Genomic DNA, 24465 nt, shown 5'->3' with positions numbered 1-24465 from the left:
CGCGCAATCATATCATTTGATTTAGATGGGAGTCTTGTTCGCACACTACTTGGCAATAACACACACACAATACATTTTCTGAAGACTCTTTCTTTTAAATGGCTAACGAGATGGTTGCCAAACTGTATATTAAAAAGGTAGAACGACAATAGTTGCCAATTATCATATTTTAGCTGTAAACCACTATTCAATCGGTTTATCGCTTTTTAAGGCCTTCAAAAAGTTTTGAATTAATTCAACAAACTAATTCAACGTCAATGGTAACAAGGTGAAAGCAAGGACCTGAAACTTAGTTGGCCATGCGCTGATCTTATGTCAACATTTATTTTGGGCTTCACGAAATTCATATACTTTCGATCGACTAAAAATTTCTTAAAATACTTCTAAAAGGATGTAACTCGTTCGAAAAGGTACAATTTAAGATTAGGGGAAAAAACGCTCCGGCTAACAAAGGACCTGTTATTTTTTAGCAATTTATATTATCAAAATGATCTAGCAACTCTGATTTTGCGGTCTTTTGGTACAAAGAGTTTAGTTCAAGAACCTTTCAAATGATTCTCAAAAATTTCATAGAAATTAACTGCAAAAAAATTATTTTGATATTTTCTGAATAAATTTTCTATAAATAAGTAACTTGTACCCTGTTGTGGATTACGTGATCTATGACATTTTGAAGCCATCAGAAGTTTATGAACCAATTGAATTTCTTACGGCAAAAAAAAACGTAATTTTTATGGTTATTTCCCCCCACAAACACCAATTTTATAAAAATAATCGCCTTTGTTTTCATATGCCACTTTCTTAGAAACGTATCAGTTATCATCTTTTCAAGTTTGTCGGTGCATTCTAAGTTAACTATTTTTATTATTTAAATTTGTAAGATCAACTCTAATATTTATAAATTATAAGATTAGACGCCGCTTAGCCTTAAGCAATTTGAAACATGATATCCCAAGCAATCATGAAATTTTTGTGTAATAAATTAAGAATTCATTTTGAAGGCTTTTGTTACACGAGTGATTTTTTTTTAAGATTTTATTAAAAGATGCAGTTTTTTCTTCAGTTCCGCTCTCCTATCTCCGATGATGCAAGCATTTGTTATAAAAATTTTCAGACACTGACGCTTGTGGGAGCTGAAGTTGACGTGTCGATTAATCTCAAAGCGAAATTAATTGTTAGATATTTCTGAAATAGTTAGGGAAATCTTGTAATCAAATTTTTCTCAAGAAGATAATTGCAAAAATCATTTTGTCCGAAAAAAGTCTTGAAGTCGATGAAGATATTGCAATTTTTGCAACGATTTTTTTAAACAAAAAAATAACAACAATTCATAAATTTTAAGCCTGCGGCTAAATTGAAAATTTCACAATCGCCATGAAAGGGGTATTTATCGTAAACTTGCGAAATATAAGGATTATAAATGATTTTTGTGCTGTCTTAAGGATTAATTGGCTGCAATAACAGATAAGTATACTCATCGTCACAAAATTTGAACGGTTTTTACCAGTCAAATTGAATGGTAAAACCTGTGCAAATTTTGTGAAGCAGAGTATACATAAAACACTATAATGCCAACCTCGACATTTCTTAATTTCAACCATTTAGTTTTTCGTCACTGGTTCCACGCATAAGCCAGAAAATCATCTAACGAAATTTGTCAACATCTAATAGGGCTTTTCATTTTCAAATCACGATTCACATTTGTTTCGTACTAAATGATTTATAACCAATGAGATAAAATGAATAACAAATATCTTCTATCTTAGTCCTACTTATTGCTGTCAGTACGAAAAAATAACTCTGCACTTGCGCTTATGACATGATGAAAAGGCCTATAACGAAATAGTGCAAAAAATGCAAAAAGAACAACTTTCGAATATATTAAATATTAATAAAATTTCCTCCTCTTAAAACTCTTCGATGTTAAATTTCCCCCTTATAAAATGAATTAGACAAATAATTCTATTTATAATCGAAAAAGAAGTTATACAAACAAAACAAAAAAGGGAAAGTCTAATTATTACTAACTTATTTATTACTTTACTACAACATAAAGTGTGTCTCACTCCTTCCCCTTCCTTCAGATAAGTTTGGATCGCATCGTTCTGAATATATATACTACGGTAGCTGATGACAGTATGAGTGTATAGTTCGAGGTAGGCGAGATAAAATTCAAGTATCCCTTTGTTGTTTAAATCAATGAATCAAAATTTCGAGGTAATAAAGCTGAATCCTGCTGCTTCAAGCTTTAATATTTACTATTTCATGTTGAAAATTTGTATTTTTAGCTTGGCAAAATCTTCGTTTTAGAAGAAAATTTACTACAACATTTTGCCTTTAAGACGATAATAAAAATAATAATGTGCTTTCTCGAAAAATACGCAAAACGTGCAAAACCAAGCTAAAAATCAAATTTTACATTCAAATCGAAAAACGCAATGTAGAGATGCATTTTTTTTTTGTATATTATTTGGACCTTTTAGGGGAGCGAGAAAGTACGTTTTGCAAGCAAAAAAAAAGTTGTGCTACTTACAAAACAACGGCAAAAATTTTGGTTTTTTCAGTTTATACAATTAAATTCAAAAACTATGGGCTGTTGACATTAGTTGCTACTATCATTTTAAACTTCCAGTCGCATTTGGCCTAGTTTTCAAAAATTTTGAAAGTATTTTCTAGAAAACTTTTTTTTTTTTTTTTTTTCAAAAATTTTTCATATGGCTAATTGATTAAAGCTATCTATAAATTTTCCTCTTTTATATTTTTTTGAGAAAATTGACACCAAAGTTTGGTCTTAAGTTGCTCCCTCACGAGAAAACAAGGATCTTACGAAAAATTGTTTCAAACAAAAGTGGTTTATTTTTTGTAAGAAATAGTTTTTACATTTAAACTTTTGTTCTATCTCTAACGGTTTTACATAACTAAAACTCAAAATGTTAACATTTCTGAAAACCACGTAAATTTTTCAAGCTCCATAACTGAAAAACTATTAGACATATGGAGCTTTGCATATGTCTTAATATACTTTCAATATAATTAATTTAACTAGTGTCATAAGCTCATAGTTTTTATTTAAATTAAACTGAAAAAAGTCCGAAATTTTGCAGTTTTTCATGTATTACACAGGTAGCATAACTTTTTTTTTCCAAAACTTAGTTTCACACTCCCCCAAGGGGTTCAAACAACACCAGAAAAGCATCTTTACATCGCGTTTTGTGATTTAAGGTTTTCTTGTAAGGTTATACTGGCGTAAAGCTTTCGGCTTGATAACCGTGGAATTTCAATTCAGCGATCTAAGAAACAAAACTATACCCAAAGTATCTCGCGTATCTCGAATTATACGTGTCTAGTGTCACCAGTTACTGGAGTGACAGTACACAAAAAGATATAAACATTATTTGATGTATATCATAAAATTATAAATAACAGACATTGAACTTTGCAGACAATAACTGTGACCAATAAGTCATACAATAGAAAAAAAAATTATAAATAAAATAGACAAAATAATGACTTGTCATATTATCCATCTATCAAAGGCTTATTAACCATCTTCAAATTCATAAAAATATAATAACAAAACCGTTTCACTCCCGCCTGTTTCAATTTATTCTTTGTATCTTTTATACAAATAAAATTTAAAAAAGATTTAATACTAAGTATAGAAAAAACAAGAAAAATAGCGAGGCTCCATCCCGGATAAAAATAACGTATATTATCCAAATATTTACTATCTTTTAGACAAACCTTATTTTTTTTGTAGCTTCTAATATTTGAAGGACCAAGTAAACAGTCCACCATCCACAGACCTTATCTGACGTGTAACTTCTGGTGGAAGGTTGAGCCGTTTGACGATCGTTGATTGAACATTTTTATAGGGTACTGACAAAACTTTACCACATACCACCGCACATATTGTCTTTTATCTTAGTTCCTCGCACCTGTATCGACTAATGACTAAAACTACTATTTTTTGGAATTTACACTTTTATAAAACGGAAAATATTTTTTTTGGATGAACTTAGTTACTATACATTGTTGCCATGCAAACCACTTTAAAAATCAATTATCATGGATTGTATATCTTTTAACCTCCGACACAAAAAGTTAGGTGTTATAAGTTTAACCGCATATGCGTGTGTGTTTATATCTGTGGGCATCATAGCTCCTAATTTAATAAAGTATTCTAAGCTATGTTTCAAGAAAATTCAGAATAAAAGATATTTAAGAAAAAATGATTCAAACAAAAGTTGTTTATTTCTGAAGGCCCAATGACCTACGTTGCTCATTTACGAACTCAGCCTCACTTTTTACTTTCTGAACACACTATAAAAATTTCAGCTTGATATCTGTTTTCATTTTTGAATAATCGTGTTCATAGACGGGCGGACAGGCAACCGGAAATGGGACTCTTTACGTGATTTAATGAGCACCTATACCAAAATTTTGTTCGAAGCATCAATATTTTTAAACGTTACAAACTTGGGACTAATCTTAGTATACTTTGATATATATTACATATATACAGGTTATAATTATTTGCTCAAATAAATTGAATCCTAAAACAAAGATGTTTTGTTAAAATTGTTGCTAAATGTATAGATTTGGAAACATGGATTAGAAAATATGATATTCAGTCGAAACTCAAACTGCTTAAAATTTTCAAAATCTCGAAATTCTCTGGCATATCTAGATTTTTAAGTTCACTTGTCACTCTGGAAAACTATTCTTTCGTTGAGTAAAGAGACTGACTCGCCAGTTTTAGATAAAAATAAATCAGTAGATAGATAATGATCCGAATTTTTAGTCAAATATCAAAAACAATTTGGGTACCTTGCCGATCAATTTAGAGAGTAATTATTAATTAAAAATACACTAAATAACATAACCATCCTCATAAGGTTATGTTATTTAGGGTATTTTTAATTAATTAATTACTCTCGTAATTGATCAATACCCACATTTTTTTTAAATATAATAATATTTTTCGTTAATTACAACATAATAAAAATTCAGATCATTATCTACTAATTTATTTTTTTCTAGTAGTGGCGAGTCAGCCTCCTTAAGCTAATCTAAAGTTTATGAATTTTGGTGGTTTCCATAAGAATTTATATGCTCTATTAATAAACGTCGATGTTTAAAATTCAAAAATGTATTACCAAAAAAGCACCCTGTATTAAAAACAGGGTTAATTAAGCAATAAACTCAATTATATGATAATAAAAAATGATGAATGTCGAATTATAATACATCATTCATATACTTAATAATAAATAATACACAAAGAATAATATTACATATTAACAATAATATTCATTTCTGTATAATGTTAATGTTAAACACTTTAAAAAAAAGCATATAAATAATATATTAAGTATATATGGCAAACATCGTTATGTCGGATGATTGTCGGAGCGGACTCTACGAGTCAGATGGGTCATTGGTATCATTTCAAGGTCATAGTGCGGTATGCAGTCGTAGTAGTCGTCACCATCATCATCATCATCACCACGCGCTGCGCTGGGCTCCATCCTATTCAAGTTTCTTCGTCTATAGCAGATGATAGGATGCATAAAATTCATTGTTTATCCTTATTTTTTTTAAATTCAAAAACTTTCCATTAATAAAAATACAAATAACAATATTTTATGTTAAAATTATCACATGATTATTTTTATCGAAAAAAAATTATCCTTGTTATATTTCTTCGGAAATGTTTCCATACATGTGCAATATTAATTCTAGATAAATAACTATCGCATGGAATTCAGCAGTTTTTAACTCCTAGAAAAATTTCAAAATCGGGAAAACCATCCTATTTGGTTAAATTCTACGTTTTTATACCCAGTATATATGAAATATATATCAAGATATACTAAGTTTAGTCCCAAGTCTGTAACGCTTAAATTAAAAATATTGATGTTACGAATAAAATCATCAAATCCATTTCCGGTTGCCCGCCCGTAAACATGGTAACTCAAAAACGAAAATAAATATCAAGCTAATATGTTTTTAGCGTGCTCAGGGCGTAAAAAATCGTTAATGAGCGACATAAATCAATCGGAACTTGTGTCCGTAGGACATATCATGTAAACCGTTAGTGATAGAAAATCACTACTTACCCATGAGATCGCAAATTAGCATAAAACTTTGATGTCCATTTTCTCCAAAACTATGAATTTAGACAGGGAGTTGAAAATTTGCAGGTAGCTTCGTAAATTTTTCAAAACCAATTAAATGGCCGCCATAATTTTCTTAATTTTTTAAACTCTTCTAATTTATAAACAATAATGCAAACACTGACATTCAACACCTTCTATACAGGGTATTTCAACAGTTAACTCAGTCAATTGTTTTTCTTACTTAATTTTTATAACTGCTCAGAGTGACGATAAAAATAAGTTATTATGAAATTCCCTGAATTTTCATCTTTCCATGATTGTAGAAGAAATTACTTAATCATTTATGAAAGCACGTCATTTTGATGCAAAAATAATTTTGTCGTAGCAGCCTTATGTAAAACCGATAATCATTCGGAATCCCAATTGATTTAAACATAATCTCAAAACTTTCGAAATTATTAGATATGGACAATTTTCTTTAAAAAAAAATTCAAAAAGAGGTTCTCAAGTTCTGAGAAATCGACAAAAAAGGCTTCAAAAAGATATCAATCTTATAAAACTATGATTACAAAAATTCTTAGGTAGTTGTCTATTGAATACAAATTCAAATTAAGATACCTCGTGGTTCAAATTTATGAACTGCTGACAACGAAATATGATTTTATTTCGATTTACGTAGATATTCTCCGGTTTAAAAACTAGCTGGTCCTTAATAAAAACTGTTTTATCTTTATGTAAAAGAACCTTAGTTTTCGTGCAATTCCGTAAAATTCTTCCTTAAAAATATTTTAATTATCACACTCATGACATCTATAAAGCTGTATAAATATAAAAAATCTAGATAATTCTGTCTTAAAATTATTCCAGCTTGAATCTTACACTTATGAGTAAACTGTAAGCCCTCGACAACAATTTAATCAAAAAAATCTAAAATTAATATAGGTAACTAAATTAGGATTAAAGCATCATGAAAAAGTTTTTAAAAAAGCTTTACTCTCTTACAATTCGGCTTAAAATGTGTTGTTAACAACAGCAAAAATCTATAATCTAAAGAAAGCCCTTTAACAAGTTAAAAAGCGGTTTGAAGAATTAAAATGATTTTACGGGAATAAAAAAAATACAATTAAAGAACAAGAATTGATACGGAATCTTATTTTGAAAAAAATAAGAATTAATTAAGAAGTATAAACTGAAACCAGTTTCAATTACATTCATTTTGTTATATCTATATTTTGCTACCAGTAAACATAATCCATCTATAAATGTCACGATTAGAAACAAAAATTAATTTTATTTGTTTTACAATTCATTCTCATTGGTTACTTATCGATATTTTTACATACAAAGATCACATATTTTTTTTAATAAATTGAAGATAACAAATCATTGGCCTTGAAAATGGTCAATCCCTTTTTCAAGTTGATTGAATTTTGTAAAATTAGGATTAAAAGATATTTGAAATATATGACTAATTCTTTTATCTACTCATGGCGTAGACATCTCGAGCAATCAAAAAACAAAAATTTTTTATAATCCAATATTAGCTTGTTTACTCCATCCTATACAAGTTTCAACCATATTTCAATTTAAAAAAACAAAATTTTGATTCGTAAAAGCGAAGAACAGTTTATCACAAATTAAACGCGGGCTTATTTTTGCTAATAAAAATCGCATTAAATAACAATTAGAAAAAATGGCGTTATTATCCTTTTTTTTAAATACACATTGAAAAATGGAAATATAAAATTTTGCATAAAAATTAATTTTCAAAAAAAAAATTGTTTTAAAACGAAAACTCATGGATATTAACTCAGACAGTAAATTTTGCAACACTGCGATGTTACGAATGGTATGGGAAAAAATAATACCCAATAAAACTAAACTGACAACGTATAGAATACTATTCATCCCGATTAGATAGACGTTATAAGGCAAAAGAACATACTAAATAAATGTATGCAAGCAGCTGTCCAATTGTTTGATTCAATTTTAAATTGAATTTATTAAGTAGCACCCTCATGTTTTTTTTTAAATTTAACATATCTTGACACGAGTTTAAACAAAATTTAACGATTAATGTTGTTTTAACTGAATTTTTACTTTAATTCCAAAAATATATCATTAAACACTACATACATTTTAAATAAATACAAAAAAAATTGTATAACAAATGCCGGCCGGTTAGTTTAAATCATCAGTGGTTTCATATAAAAAACGTTGTGTTTAGCATAACATACACAAAATTATAAACAAAAATTTATCAAAATGGATGTAAAATAAAAAATGAACTAAATGTTCATTGAATAAAAAGCTAAAAACTCACCAATTATCAAAATATTCCTTAAAAAACTCAACACTGCACGTATATGCACTAGCCTTGACGTTGCACTTACAAGACGTGAATTGGACTGGAGCGCGCAACTTTACATCGCAACATGGCTACTACCCCACTCTGCGCATTTATTTCCTACATTATCATTGGTCTGTTGCTCATGAGGACGCGGAAACAGTACCAACAAAGCTGTAAAATAACCAAATCTTATGCAAGGGTGTGGTAGGTATAATTTTAATAATAATGATAAAACTACCCCTAACTATATGAATATATTCAATTTGACCAAAGGGGAATGTTATCCAAGTTTTATTTTTATGATGAATCATACAATTTATGCTTTTCAAACAAGTAAAATTTTATTATTTTATTGTTTCTAAATTGTTTTTAACGTAAACTTTTGATTCGTACACTTAAATTTTAGGGTTTTTATTAAACCGTAATTTATAACGAATCATATTTTGAATCAAGAATTTTTTTTAAACTAAAAATTAGCTTTATAAAATAAGATATCTAAATTAATTTGTTTATTTCGTTAATTAATTTAATGATTACCCCAATAGCTAAAACGTTTTTAATTGGGGGATAATTTTTGTTACAAAAATATTAAATTTGCAAATTTGTAAGTAAACTCACTCTAGTGGTTAGTTTTAAAACTATGAATTATTTAAAGGTACTTATCTTAGTTATCAATCTTAAAGTTGAATGTTTTAATTTATTTCGGTAGATTACGTTATAGAAGTACCTGCATTCCTGCATAATTTTTATTAATCTTTTATGAATACTTGTGATACGTTTTAATTATGGTTTTATCATCTGTATAAAAACTTCAGACCAGATAGGTTAAAGTTAATAATTTATAAGAAAAAAAAAACATGGAACAAGTAATAAATAAATTAAAAGATCCAGTATTAGTGTCGAAATTCCAAGAATATTTTGGTGTTAAAAAGTTAGAAAATGTAGACAAAAATTCCAAGAAATTCATTGTACAAAATAAATTTTGGTATTACTTATTTGTACTGGGCACAGCTTTGGGGGATGAAGTATTCTATGCAACTTTTATACCATCCTGGTTTTGGAATGTCGATGGAGCTGTTGGACGTCGAGTTATTTTAGTATGGGCCATTGTTATGTACATAGGTAATACAATTTTTTGTATAATAATTCATCAAAATAAAATATCATTTAAAAATATTAGGACAAGGCTTAAAAGATATAATTAAATGGCCAAGACCAGGACCTCCTGTCATACAACTTCAGGATAAGTGGTCACTAGAGTATGGTATGCCTTCAACACATGCTATGGTCAGCATTTCTATACCTTTTTCCGTGTTACTTTATACAATGGATAGATACGAATATCCAGTTATGGTTGGTTTGTTTATTGCTATTTTCTGGAGTTCTGTTGTTTGTTTGAGTCGATTGTATTTAGGAATGCATTCAATTCTTGTAAGTTAGTATTTGTACTTAGTACTCCAGTAGTAATTGTTTGAGATATTTTTATGTTTTTAGGATATCATTGTTGGAATTTTATTAGCATTAGCACTTATGATACCTTTAGTGCCACTGGTTGATCAATTGGATCATTCGTTGTTAACGGATCAAAAATCACCTATAATTTTATTAACGGTGTCGATTTTAATGATTGTTTATTATCCTAGTGGGGATAAATGGACACCAACTAGGTAAGAAACTCCCGCTATGTACCAAAAATTTATTTCTTTAAAATCTGTATTTCCTCCAAAATGCCTTTTTTTTTTAATTTTAAAAAAAGTCTATAGACGTAGGATGCTGCTAGCACACTTGTTAAGATCTTATCTACTTCGAGATTTAAAAAAAATTAGTATCTACCTTAAAAATTTTTTTCAAGTATTGTTGATTTATTTTGGGAATTGGAATAAGAAAAAAGAGGTTATGTGTGCTTAATATTCTAAAAGTGAATTTACATAAATTTTTTAATGAAAAACGGTTAATGATAAGAGACTAAAGTCTTTATTCTCCATTACAGCAAATATTTTCATATTTTCACCGCCTTTTGCTAAAAGATTAATCTTAAAAGAGGAAGATTATTTTGCATAAAAACCATAAAAATTAACTAAACTGTAATTATTAATTATCAATGGTCGAAAAAATTTGTTTTGTTTTTTTGTATCGCATTGATGCAATAGAGCATATCTTATAGTTTTTAGGGTGATGAATTCGAATTTGGCTTCTGAATTTCTCTAATGTATAAGGTTTTTGAAATACTTTTATCTAAAAAAAGGGAATAATCCGTTTTTCGGTTATATTTGAAATTTTGTAACATGTGCAATTTTTGTGACTATGTAATGTTTTTCTCATATTTAAACTGAAAGCTTTCCTTTTCCTCCCCTCTTCCTTTAAAATACTTCTTAATTTTTCCTATTACTACTAATATAAATATTTAGGTTTAATTAATTAATTCTAGTTATTTATTCTATTTCCTGGAAAAATTTTATGAAAAATTCAAAAAGGCTTTTAAAGGCGAATGATTGGTGAGAAAAAATTATTCATTAGTGAAACATGAATTCGAATTTAGGGAGAAAACAAGTTTTTCCATATTAAGGGGACAAATTTCATGAAAACGTGACGTGCTGAAGCAACTTTGCGCTCAGATTTGTATTCAGCACGTCAAAAACCTTTTAAAAAGTAAACTCATGCTTTTGGGATAAAATTTGCGTTGACTGTTGTTATCAACCAAAACGCCACAGAGATTTTCCACTTTCGTACGTATATTATTTATCATATTTGTTACAAAAATATGTCGTTTGAAAATAGAATTCGCTCATTTTTCACACATTTGTTTGTTTTTTACTTATTTTAGTTACTGAAACTAGTACTTCTAAAACTAATAATTAATTATTTGGATGAACGATAAAGGCGAGTTCGAATATGATATTCTACAATAATACGCCTCCCTTTTTCTTTTTCTACTGCTTTCCTTCTTCATTTTCATATTCCCAATGGACGTTTGACATCTTAAATCTCTTAAGTCATTTATTTGTACTGCAAATTTTTTGTTCTAGGGGTGATACAACAATGATGGTCGGAGTATGTGTCGGTGCTCAAATTGGAGCATGGATGAATTATCAATTAGGACAAATGTCGCATCCAGAACTAACACCGCCTTACACAATAATGTGGCCTTCATATTCTAAATTAGGTCAAGCAGTTTTTCGCACAGCTTTAGGTTTCGTAACAATTGCTCTTACAAAAATTATCACAAAATGGTTAACATATTCAACATTATGTACAGTTTTACGAGTGAATGCTGATAATTTAAAAAAATCAGCAAATACACTTGAGAATAAACATAAAACATTTGTCGATCTAAGTTATAAATACTTAGCATGCTTAGCAATTGGATTTAATACATTGTATACATTGCCTATCGCTTTTAGATACTTTGGTATTGAAAGACCTACATTTTACACAGAAATTTAGTGTTAAGATTTTTTTTAAAGTATAGTTAATTCTATTTAAAAAAGTACAGTGAAATTCGGCTTTTTAATTACATTGTAGGAAAACAAAAGTCAGGTCACAGAGAACCCTTTGCGATGAAACATAACAAATGTAAGATCAATTCTGTTTGTCTTAGGCTCCTCCCGTAGAGTGTCTATATTGTGGAAAAGTTAAGGAATCTCAAGAGTAACTAAGAAAAGTTCGAAAGTTTGATAAGATATGTGAAAAGTTATCAAAAATTTCTAAATTTAACTTAAGAAAAAGAATATAGATATAAAATTTTGTAAGGCTAGATATTTTTGATTTTTGGAAAGATAACCAGCATGACAGCATTCATTAGCTTGGATGTTGTAGCAGCCTTAATTATCAACTTTTGAAGTATAAAAGGAAAAAAAGTTTAATTTTACTAATTTGCTTCAAGTTATAATATAACCTCGCAACGAAGAATGAGCCATAGCAGACGTAAAAAAGTTGTATGTGCACGAATAACCGATCGACGCTAAAGGAAAATACGTTATTACCTACTCATTCCGAATGAAAAACAGAAAAATATGGAAAATAACTTAATCGTGTTAAAATGTCCAATTAAACAAAATATCACGGTCAATTACATGAAATTCGGGAGGAGTTCGATAATTTATTAAATTTGAACATCTATGAACTTTAGTTTTAGAGCTTATAAAATATGTTGAAACATAAATTTCACGATATTGCACGGGAGAACAAACGAGTCAAAAGATTGTAAGCGATTTGTCATAGACGAATTCCACTGTACAAACAGGATTTTTTAATAAAATGAAAAATAAATAAATTATCACTCATTAAAATAGAATCTATACCATAATAATATGTTCGAAAGTTCTAATTTTTTAGATTCACGCATAAGTAGATATAAAAAAAGAGCTTCACAATGTTCAAGGTCAGTTTGACTTTCGATTAACAGCAAACCGAATTAAGTAAACATTGTTTCAAATTTAAAATAAAAAAATTAAGAATCAACGTCTTCCGATACAAAAACATCATTTGATTCTACTTCTCAAATTGTTGTACTTCCATCAAAAATCATGGTTTGTACTTGATTTCGTATTTATAAATAAAATATTCACGTTATGAAGTTATCACTTTAAAATTGAATATTAATCGGTTCTGTTGGTTAAAACCATTCTACGATAAGCATTTTTCGTAACTTGTGATAACCAATTTACAGTAAAATTTAATCCATTTACAGTATTGATTTAAATTAAAATCGAACTTCTTTAAAGTCGAATTATAATGAAAGTAAAAAATGCTTCAAGAAATTTCACCTTATGTTAAAGAAAGAACTCGAAAAGAATTCGAATAATAGAGGGTAGTCTTTTATGAAGACATATTTATCTTACATTTTCACATTTAGACTGCTGTTAAGTACATATTGTCGTAAAATGGAGGAAGAAGAATTTGCAATTGTTAATCTTTAAGAGGCTTCTGGATACAAAATTTTAAGAATTCTTATTTAATAATTTTTGTAATACAAAGTTTTAAGGTTCAAATATTAGAAGCAGTATTTTTATTTGTATTCGAATTGTTAAACTTTTAAAGTCCACGTAATGGAAAAACGTAGAAGTTTTTTCGACTTAAAGTTCGATTTACGGTAGACAAGTTTGTCAGTTTAATATTAAAAATAATATTTCGTCACAAATTGCGCTAGCACATATGAAACATTTTATTTAACTATAGATAATTAAAATTTTATATAATAACTGAATATAGTAATATCTTGACATTGACGGGTCATAGGGGCATCCATTGCAGATTCTTAACAAAATCGTAAGATACAATGAGACAGCCGATCGTATCAAACTGTCTTTGATAACAATTGAGTTTAATTTATAGTTTTTTTTTTTATAATGGAACACAGGATTTTATGCCCGTAGAAATTAGCTAAATAATTCCAAAAAGAATCTACTTTAAGGCTGTTTAGATTTCAATGACAGTAATTTTTGCAAAGAGGAGATTGATAGCGATCAACTTTTGGCTTTAAGAAGGCTCCTTTTTCCTTCTTTCGTGACTGCTAGGCTATCCTTAAGATAAAAAATATTAGATTAGTGAAAGAAATATGATAGATTATGTAGTATTGACTAGTAAAGATAACTAAGGTTGGTCTCAGTCGAGGTATTACTGTAGTAAATTTTAACGTAGTATTATTATCATTAACATCACTAATAACAATTGGTTACTATGCTAAAAGTACAAATGTTCGGAAAAAAATTAGCAAAATTCTCAAATTATAATTTTTGTTGACTAAGGAAAATTATAAAATCCTTATAGTAATAAAAGCTAGCGTATGTTTTTTTGACTAATTTGCAAGAAGTCCAAAATTTGTGTGCGCGTATACATTAGTAGTCTAACAACACTGAGCAAAAGTAGGTAATATTCAGAGAGCTGCTTTTTTAGAGCTATGGCACTGGAAAACTTTTAATTGCCTTGCTAGATTATAATTGAATGTCTACTTTTTTTTCTTATTCTAATAAAATAATCGACTCTTCGGCACTTTAAAAATTTTAAATATCTATTCTTGGACAACGGCGGTGCCCCTTTTTTAAGTGTCGGGCACAGGTGGATAGAGTCAGAGAGTGGATTGTCAAGAAGAAACACACATATGCATCAATTTTAAACTGGTATGACAATTTAAAATCATGCCATGTTCACTTAAAAAGAACAGTTATTTCAATATCGTGCTTGCTTCGAGTTTTGATCATCTAAGAAAATTAAGTAAACACAAACTTTTGACTTATTACAATTTTGTAAGTCCAAAAAAATAAGCTACCTCTTATTGTTATATCAAAATTATGAAGTTATGTATTATCTAAATGCCATATCTTTTATTAATTTAATGTGGAGCGATTTGTTAAGAAACAAAAGCTATAAATAAAAGTTTTAATAAGTTATATACCGTAATATGTTCATAAAATTGTAAACTTTCCATAAAATATGTGATATTTATTTTTTTAAAAACGTTAAATATATTTGTTATTTTTTTATTTATCTTAAAATAAATTTGAAATATTCATTTTAATTATTATAAAAAATTTAATTTTACAACAAAAACTGTCGTCTCGAAAATTTATCTTTCGGGAATTTGAAGACAAAATTTGTAATCTTCGGAGGTTAACATCAGGTTTCGCTGCTCGTTCTATTCGAAATATTTTGTATATATGAAGATAGGAAAAAAAGCTGTAAATAATTTTATCAATCAGTCAAATTTCTTCCAAAATTATTGCTATTTCGTACATAGATTGGTTGGCACAAAAAACAACATCCAAATAATTTTAAAAAAATTTTTTAGCTTCGACGATTCGTTATTTTACTTCCATCTTATTCATTAATAGCAAATTGCTACGTTTTTATTTACAGCTTTTCTGAAAAAACGCAAATTCGGCTTTAGTGTGATAATTTAAATGGCACTAAATGTTTTATGAGAAACACAGTCGCTAATTGTTCATTACCGTTGCCATTGCAAATATATTATGCTGCTGATTTTGACTATCTGAAAATTTAATCATCAATGAACAAAATTCATAATAGACCAAAAAAACCATTAAAGATATTTTTATTATTAGCTCAAAATAAATAACAAAATATTATTAATCCTAATGACAAGTAGAAAATGAGGAATGGCATTTTTCTTAGATCGATGACAAAATGGGCAAAGTTAATTTCAATATCTGAAAAAATAAAGAATTGTTATTTGGTTTATGAAAAATTAAAGACAGTCATTTTATATAAGGAGTGAACTTATCAATAGTAAAGGTTAATATCCAAGTCCAGTTACCCGGAGTGATTCTATCCTATCTAGTGTTTCTCACTAAACGGATGAATAACTAACGTTCGTGATTGGTTCAGTCGCGATTTTTCTAGTTCACTTGGCAATCGTTAACAGTTGCAGGAACATTGAAAACGAAAATATCTTCCCTTACAGAACTTAGCCCATAACGTATATTTAAGTTTGACGTGATAATAATCACGATACCGTAACCAATGTTTACTCGTTACAGAAGTCTCTAAGCACTTACTTCTATCTAAGCGAAAAATTGTCGTTTGATTCATTTCCTATTTCAGAAAATTTCCTATTTGATTCATTTCCTATTTCAGCGTTCGTTCCGTTAGTATGTATCTTTCAATAACTATACAAACATGGGTCAATCAAATCAACGGAAAACTTAAACCATTCTAGGTGTTAACACTGAGAATGGTAAAACACGTGCATTTTTTGTGACACAGAGTGTACCTGGTTTTCATGACTACTCCCCACAGATTTTCCAAAATAATAAGTACTAAAACGAAATATCCACTGTCAGATATATTTGTGTGTACCTGTTTTTACATCTGATTTAAACGATGGTTATAGTGCATACTTTCCATGATATTATCGTCACAACATAAAATTTCTAAGTCTAAATGTTGTGTCTTAGATTTCGTAAGTGGATTCTTGCAACCCATAGTTTCAATTTTATGATGTTTGAGATGTGGTGAAGTAGTAATATCACGTAACTGAGGTCTATAATAAAAATAATTAAAAGATTTTATACTATATTTCAAATAATTTTGGCTAGCCATCATATTCGATGATTGAAGAAGCGTACTTTCTTGGTATAAAATTTTCCAAATAGATTGCCCATTTAGCAAATAACAAACTTTTATATGTTCCTATCATTTTGTTTGAACTTAGAACTGTCGTATAATTGTTTTTTAAATGAATATTTTTTTTATATAACAAATGAATTTTTAATGTTGTCAATAAAATGAATGCGAAATAATTGATGAATAAATTTTTTGACAACTCTTATACATGTGTCGAAGAAAATGAATATATTTTACTCATCATAACCGTGGAAACATTATTTTTCTTAAATTATCAATATTGCACTGTTAATAATGTCCAATAAAAATTTATCGATTTCGGAGACGAATGAAATATATAGATTGTAAAAAATTGTTTATTTTTTGCCACTGACAGTCTAATAAGGGGTAAATGAGGAATTTATGGTGATCTGTCGTTGGATAATAATGTTAGAAATACACTTTGAAATTTGAAGACCAACAAATAATTTTTTCTCTTCCATGTTAAAACTAATGTAAAAATTCTTGCACACGTTATCAAAATCGAGTTTTGTATAAAGAATATGTAGGAATTTCAGTACGGTTATAATTATTAATTAGATTATGACAGCCAACTAACAATACTAAAATTTTACAGGCGATTTGTAAAACAAACTAGGCTGAATCCTGAATGTATCATTTTAAATCAGGTTTTATACTATGCTTACCTATACTTGGTAACTCATAGAATTGGGAGCAAGAGCACAAGATACATGATTTTGCATCTTTTCAAATTGTATCTTCTCAAATGATAATAATTATTCTTACAAAATCCATCGAGTTGATCTTCAAGTAACGGTTTTAATTATGCCTATTTTACACCTAGCATCGTAAACTGTTAACCTACTTCTGATACCTCCCGATAAAAATATATTGACTTTTACATTATGTTTATAAGATATTTCGTTTTAGTACTGGTTTTTAATTATACGAATTTTAAAGTAATTCCATCATACAATCGTTTCTATTGAAGGACTGTTGATCAATTAGTAATAGGCTGTTTTACCAATATGTTCTAATAGGCAGGTTGAATAATTTAGTGGCTTGAAAACTCTCACTCATGACTTTCAATTTATTGTCAAGGTGTTATTATAATAAAATTTATTTCATTCTTAAAGCATAATAGAAACGTAAAAATATACAGAACTAGTGGAAATTAAATTATTTTATACTTGAGTAAAGTTTGTACAAATGTTGTCTCGAATACTTACTCCATTATTTTTATTCAAAGAAGCCGAAACTTTATCTTGATTAATTAAATGCGGTAAAAATATATCTAAATCATAATTGTATTGATTTTCTTTCAGTACAATTCGATCTTCGCCAACGTCCAACTCAAGATTCTTAACAGATTTCTAAAAAACACATAAATAATTATAAAAAAATTACAAGATAGATTTTAGCCAATACTTACAACTTCAGGTAAAAATATTTCTCCAATAATTGTTTCTAATGTTCCCGTTGATGGTTCTCCAGTTAATCTAAATTTTGGTACACGTAATTCTGATATAATTGGCTTATAACTAGTTTCAATTTCTTGGATTAGTTTTTTTGGCTGTACACCCATTGCAGTATCCATTTCACGTTTTTGCACACGATGTAGTTGTAACGAACCCATACATTTTCGATTCTTTAAAACATTCACCGATGTTGTATTTAATGTTACATTATATTTATCACTCACAGCTTCCAATACCAATGTTATCAAAAAGTTTTTAAAGAATTCCTTGTTTTCAATTTTATTAAAGAATTGTGTACTAATCGCCACATCATATGCTTTTGCTGGATTGCCTTGTTTATCAGTAACGCTCTTACTTTGGCCAATGCTCATTGGTACACGATAGTTCGGTGCCTCTTCCGATTGTAAGAGTTCCAATAACTCTGATTCTGATATTTCATTAGGTGTTGGTAGATCTTTTGTATGGCATATGTTAATGAAAACTTTTTCATCATCATTGGATTTCGTTTTTATACAAAAACCTGCAACAACAATAAAAAATAAAATTAGTTTTAACTGAAAAACATGCTCAATATTTTTCTTTGATTTGACTGGCCATTTTAATTACTTTTTTGAAACTGTAAATTTTGAGGTATTTTCAGCACTTTTCGACAGATTGGTCTATTTGTTTTTCACAGACTCAGAATAATGTTAGCTGTGAAATTCCGAAGTTGCAGAATTTTTGGTATTTTAGATCGCGAGATAATCACCTGCGAAGTTCACGATTTCCCCATTCAAAGCATGTGAAACTCGTCGTCCCAGCTATTTTTTTACGTTATTAAAAAATTCTCTAGACAGAATTGAAAAAAAAGTAAGAGAGTTGAAAGCAATGTTTTTAGGATAAAAAAATTTTAGATATTAATTTTCGTTCTCGAGATATTAATTTTGACGTTAATTGGTCAAAATTGGAAACGTAGGCCTAATTATCTCGTGTTTTAAATGGTCAAAATTTCTGAAACTTTGGGATTTAACAGTAAGCCCTATTAAGTTCTGAAATTTAATTTCTCGTTTAATTCTGTCGAATAAAAATATTGCTATAGCTTTAGCAAACGAACTGCAAATATCTTGCTGGAAATACTTTAATGTTTTTAATTTATTTTTATTAATTTGAAGGTTGGTACAATCCGAAGTTAGATTGTAGAGAAATTTTCTCGAAGAAGTAAGGAAATCGCGGTTTTTCATTTTACGATGTTATTATAAGTTAAAACCTTCGTAAATTAATTTTGAATCAAATTACTTCAAATTATTATTAATTTATTTAAAAAAAAAACATTAGAACATAAAGATTGGAACACACGCAGTAACTTTTCCAGATCTGAAAAGAAATTTATTGGCTTCAAAAGAGAGTATGTTATGGTTGCCATGAATTTGACCTTGATATTTAAAATTATTTCATAGTTGCCACTTTGCCAGTAAACTGTATTTATATAAAAATAATTCGAGATGCTAGCTAAAATTTTTATAATGAATCCCAATTCCCAATTGGGTAGAAAACAAGTATAATAGTATGTTGTCTAACCTGCTGACAACCTTGAATTTAAGATCCTAGCCTTGGATTTCAAGCCAACAAAAGTTCATTTAAAAATAACTTGGAAGGAAATTGTTCAATTTTATAAGAGCAAAATTTTTCTATGCCAACAAATCTATCCATAGTTACAATCTAATTTTCTTTTACTTTTATATCAAAGTAAATGAAGATTTTTTGAAATGAAGAATAATTTTTGTTTGTTGCGGTCTTCTTGGTATATCCGGTATACAGAATGGTCCATTTTAATCTATAATGGCTAATAGCTTGTTTTGTAGTTAAAAAATAAAAAAAACTCAAACAAAAGTTGCAGAGTTTGACGGGGGACATCATTTCTGACACAGATTATCAGATTATACCTAGTTCTCCGGGTTGCTTCAATAGTCAATCAAGATTCTAAAAGTTAAGAGATAGAATAACACTTTAAATTAGAAAGTTGATCCTCATAAAAAAGTAACATTTTCTATTTAAAACATTTTTTCGAAAATCGTTAGCTTTCGGTGGAAATGTGACTTATAATATGTCATTTTATTACATTTAATCAAAAGAAAACACGTTAGTACAGGAAAATGCTTCGGCCAAAAGTTGTCAAGAGCAATAGAGGACATTTGCCTTGTCCATGACTTTGAACTGAAATTTTGGGTTCAAGGTCATTTTACCTTGATCTTCAAATGATCTTGAAAATTTGCCTGGGTCTAAATGTCAGTAACACAAACGAATAGTTTTATTGTCCTTGATAACTCCTAAAAATTTTTTCTAAAGCTAGCGTATATTTTTCGATTAAATTCAATAATGACATATTTTTAAGTCGCATTTCCTCCGAAAGCTAACGGTTTTCCGGAAAAGTTAGTTTTTATTAATAATAATCAACTTTATAACTTAAAGTGTTATTCTATCTCTTACCTTTTAGTATCTAAATTGACTATTAAAGCAACCCGGAGAGGTCCAATCTGATGTCAGAACATGATTCCCCCTATCAAAACTTTGGATCTTTTGAGTTATTTTTTTATTGGTTAACTACAAAACGAGCTATTAGCCATAGAAAATTAAAATGGTACACCCTGTATTTGTCCCACGCCAAGAAATAAAAAATTTAAATTAAAAATACGTATTCTTTATAGCAAAATAAACCTACAATACTACTCCTACAATATATTTATAAAATTTAAACTTCCATAAACTTTCTTCAAAATTAAGAAGGGCCTCAACGGTTTTGCAACACAACTTACTGTTAAAGGGACGATGACGTGATATTTTATTAGTAATTACATCATCAATTAATTTATGCATTTTTTTTATAGAATATATTTTTCAATTAATCATGATTTAAATTTTTTTTTAATAAAAATTCTGTTTATCATAATGATGATTATTTATTTTGGAAAGTCATCCTCCTACAAAACAAGTGTTAAAACTTATAAATCATCACATATTATATAATTTTCATTTATCTAAAACGATAAAACAATTGAATATATTTATACTTTTTGTATATGTTTTAATATTTAAATAGCACGTGTTTTTATTTAAAAAAATGTTTTTATCTATGAGGGATAGAATTTTCTTTATTTAACTTTTATAAATTTATAGAAGTAAAAGAAAACTTAAGGCCGTTGATGCGCGAAACCATACTTTAGATAAAAATTCAAGTCTTTGACCATTTAAATACGATTTTTGTGTTTTTAGTCAAAAATATTTGCCTTTGATTAAAAGTCAATGATTTTTCAGTCATAAACCAAGTCTAAAATCGTAAATTATGCTTTTAATTTTTTTAAATTCTTTGTTTCATAACAAATGAATCATAAAAAATATAATAAAAAACTTGATGAGTTCAATTTAAATTTATACAATTAGTATTGCGTGCAAAGTTTATCTTTAGCATTAAGTCTTTGTTTTAAGTATTAAAAACTTTTTGTGTGAATATTTTTCAATGAATGGCCTAAAGATAATGCTGAAGTTATGCATAAGCGTCGCCAAAAAGGAGCAGAAAGAGGCAGCTGACACCCTCTAGATATATTCACCTAAATGGTTCAAAGCACTCACTTGCTTTAAAAAAGTAAAATTCTACTAAATTCAAAAATTTCAGTTATCGGATGGGTTTGGTTAAAAAACCCATATAACTTAAAATTTTTAGCTCACATTCTTGTATAGTTTTTGAAAAAAAGAGAATTAAATTTTTGCCCTAATTTTGACCCTTATGGGAAAGCAAAGTTTAAGAAAGTTATAATTAAATATTGCGTAACTATTTTTATGTATTATAACCCCTAATTACGAATCAAAAACCAGAAACTAAAAAAATTTATTTTTATGATAGGATTTCCCTTAAGGGCCAAAAAATATCTCGAAAACTAAGCGAAATTAAAAAAATTTACTCTTCTTTCATCACATTTGGTTTATAATTCTATAAGAATGCATTATCAAAATCTGGCCTCCAAAAAAGAATAATCTCTCTAAAAATATAATTTTTATAGATTCCAATACCCTCTAAAAATTTTGCTAATGATGCCACAATTGCTTATAAAAAATACCGTGCTTGCCATAACGGTACTATCTTGATTGACCTACCTATAACAAAACATTATTTTAAAATTTTCTAGCTACGTAAACTGTAATCTTAGACGAAGAAACGAAGCACAAAAAATGATCAAAGTTCGAAAAATTTGAGCAGTATGTTGGACTTGAATGCAGTTTTCGGCAATTGATGCGTTAGAACGTCAGGAAATTTTGTGACCTAGTCTGATTTATAAGAATTGCATTTTAAATTGACCGTAAATATTAAATTCACAATTCGGTTAATAGTGTTGAAAATGATTACAAATTTGTTACCCGGGGATTTTTTTAGTCGCTGAACACGAATATTGTGATAGAATTTGTCTCAGAAGTACTTGATGCAACGGTATCCCCGTCGCTTCCGGGAGTTATCGAAAAATTCGTCATATAATCAGTCCAAACTCGTAACTAAGAGGTTTTTGGGATTGCTGAAAATGAATATTGTGACAGAATTGGTCTCAGAGGTACCTGGTGCAATGGTATCCCCGTCGCCTCCTGCAGTTTCCAAGAAATTTGTAATATAATCAGTCCAAACTCGTTACTCGGGTGTTTTCGGAGTCGCTGAACACGAATATCGAGACAGAATCGTTTCAACAAGTACCTCTGAGATCAATTCTATCACGATATTCGGTTCAGCGATTCCAAAAACCAACTAGTAACAAGTTGGGACTGATTATATGACGAATTTCTCGAAAACTCCAGGAGGCGACGTGGATGCTGTTGCACCAAGTAACTCTAAGACCAATTCTGTCACCCCAAAAACCCTCTTATAACAAGTTTGAAATCATTTTCATCACTATTAACCGAATTGTGAATTTAATATTAACGTTCAATTTAAAATGCAATTATAAAATGCATTCAAATCCGACTTACTGCTCAAATTTTTCGAACTTTATTCCTTCGTTTCTTCGTCTATCTCTCTGATAAAAAAGTGCTTTCAGGTGCGAACTCATTTAACAACGCGGAATACTAAAACACTTCAAGAACACTTGTCCCATAAATTTTTTAATCTGAAGTGTTTATGATAATTGATAATAATCATTTAAAAACAATTATTGTAGTTTTTATTTAAATCATTATCTAATTTGTCCTCAGTAACTTGTGTTCACCAAGTCAATATTTACATAATTTAATGTTATGTAAACAAAAATTATCCAATGTATAATTTGTTCATTAGATCCAATTAATTTCAATTAATTATAAAATTTGTGTTCAAATATTAATATAATATAATGAGTACAATGAGTGAATTGAGTATTTTAGAAAGACATATATATTCAACCTTCACTTGTATATATTATTATTAACAACAATTTCCTAGCAATTTATGTTTTTTTTTTTTTTAAATATGAAAATAATAATATTACATTGTATATTAATGCCATATACAACCTCTATATATACATACTGTTTGATTATTTAGACTTACACCATTGATTCTCCAACTTATTTCGTCAATATTTTCTATTTCCTTAGAACATTCTCCAAACTGAACCGATTTTGAACATAATCACCTTTTTTCAGTTTTTTCGAGTACGGAACCCTAAATTCGCACTTGAAACATAGTTAAGAACACTCTCTATTTAATTACCTTTCAAACGAAAAAAAATCAAAGTCGGTTCATCCGTTTAGGCATAACGATGCCACAGGCAAGCAGGCAGACACACACACATAGCGGTCAAATTTATAACACCCCTTTTTTTGATTTGGGGGCTAAAAATAAAGAAAAATAGTATAAAATAATAAAGAAAAGCTTATATTGTTCATATATATATATATATATATATATATATATATATAAACAATTTCGGAAGTGGCTCCAATGATTTTCATCGACTTCCAAGTTGTTTAATTTATTGATATATAGATGTCTATAAAAGTATAATATTGAATTGTATATGTTAATTATATAGTTAAACAATTAAATATAAACATTTGATAACTTATGTCAGTTTAATAAAAGTATTGATAATTATTTCAATTTTAAAATTTGCAATTCACACACGAATTAGTTGCAATTCTAAAACAATGTTAAATGTGATGTTAATTAAGTAAGCATGCTTTGCATGCAACTTTGTAACGCTTAAAAATATTGATGCTACCAACAAAATTTTGATATAGGTGATAAATAAAATCACCTAAAAAGTCCGTTTCCGGTTGTCCGTCTGTCTGCTCGTCTGGGATCACGATAACTCAAAAACAAAAAGATATAAAGCAGAAAATTTTTACAGCGTGCTTAGGACTTAAAATTTGAGGTCGAGTTCGCAAATAAGCAAAATAAGACACATCTTGTAAACCGTTAGATATAGAAAAAAAGTTT

The 24465-nt window shown here is 28.6% G+C and overlaps 3 protein-coding genes across 3 annotated transcripts in view; 1 reads left to right on the top strand and 2 right to left on the bottom strand.

Annotated features, from left to right (window-relative positions):
* LOC123296745 (cell surface glycoprotein 1-like) overlaps positions 1–8559 on the bottom strand; it is a 161868-nt gene extending 153309 nt beyond the window's left edge. Inside the window, exon 1 of the mRNA XM_044878374.1 lies at positions 8446–8559. The gene's annotated coding sequence lies outside the window, so the exon portion shown is untranslated. The remainder of the gene's footprint in view (positions 1–8445) is intronic.
* Positions 8560–9237: 678 nt separating this feature from the next.
* On the top strand, positions 9238–14862 carry LOC123296753 (sphingosine-1-phosphate phosphatase 2-like). The gene is made up of 4 exons (XM_044878395.1): positions 9238–9594; positions 9653–9903; positions 9967–10139; positions 11499–14862. Exons 1-4 carry the CDS (start codon positions 9330–9332, stop codon positions 11914–11916), a joined length of 1107 nt encoding a protein of 368 aa, XP_044734330.1. The 5' UTR covers positions 9238–9329; the 3' UTR covers positions 11917–14862.
* A 695-nt stretch (positions 14863–15557) lies between these two features.
* LOC123296754 (PIH1 domain-containing protein 1) lies at positions 15558–18565 on the bottom strand (the record flags this gene model as incomplete). The annotated part of the gene is made up of 3 exons (XM_044878396.1): positions 15558–15638; positions 17784–17927; positions 17987–18565. Coding segments are annotated over 3 exons (762 nt in total), but the record flags the coding sequence as incomplete, so codon positions are not given.
* Between the last annotated feature and the right edge of the window lie 5900 nt (positions 18566–24465).

This window comes from Chrysoperla carnea, chromosome 3 (assembly GCF_905475395.1).
Source record: "Chrysoperla carnea chromosome 3, inChrCarn1.1, whole genome shotgun sequence".
Taxonomy (NCBI): domain Eukaryota; kingdom Metazoa; phylum Arthropoda; class Insecta; order Neuroptera; family Chrysopidae; genus Chrysoperla; species Chrysoperla carnea.
This window is presented reverse-complemented; position numbering and strand designations above follow the sequence as displayed.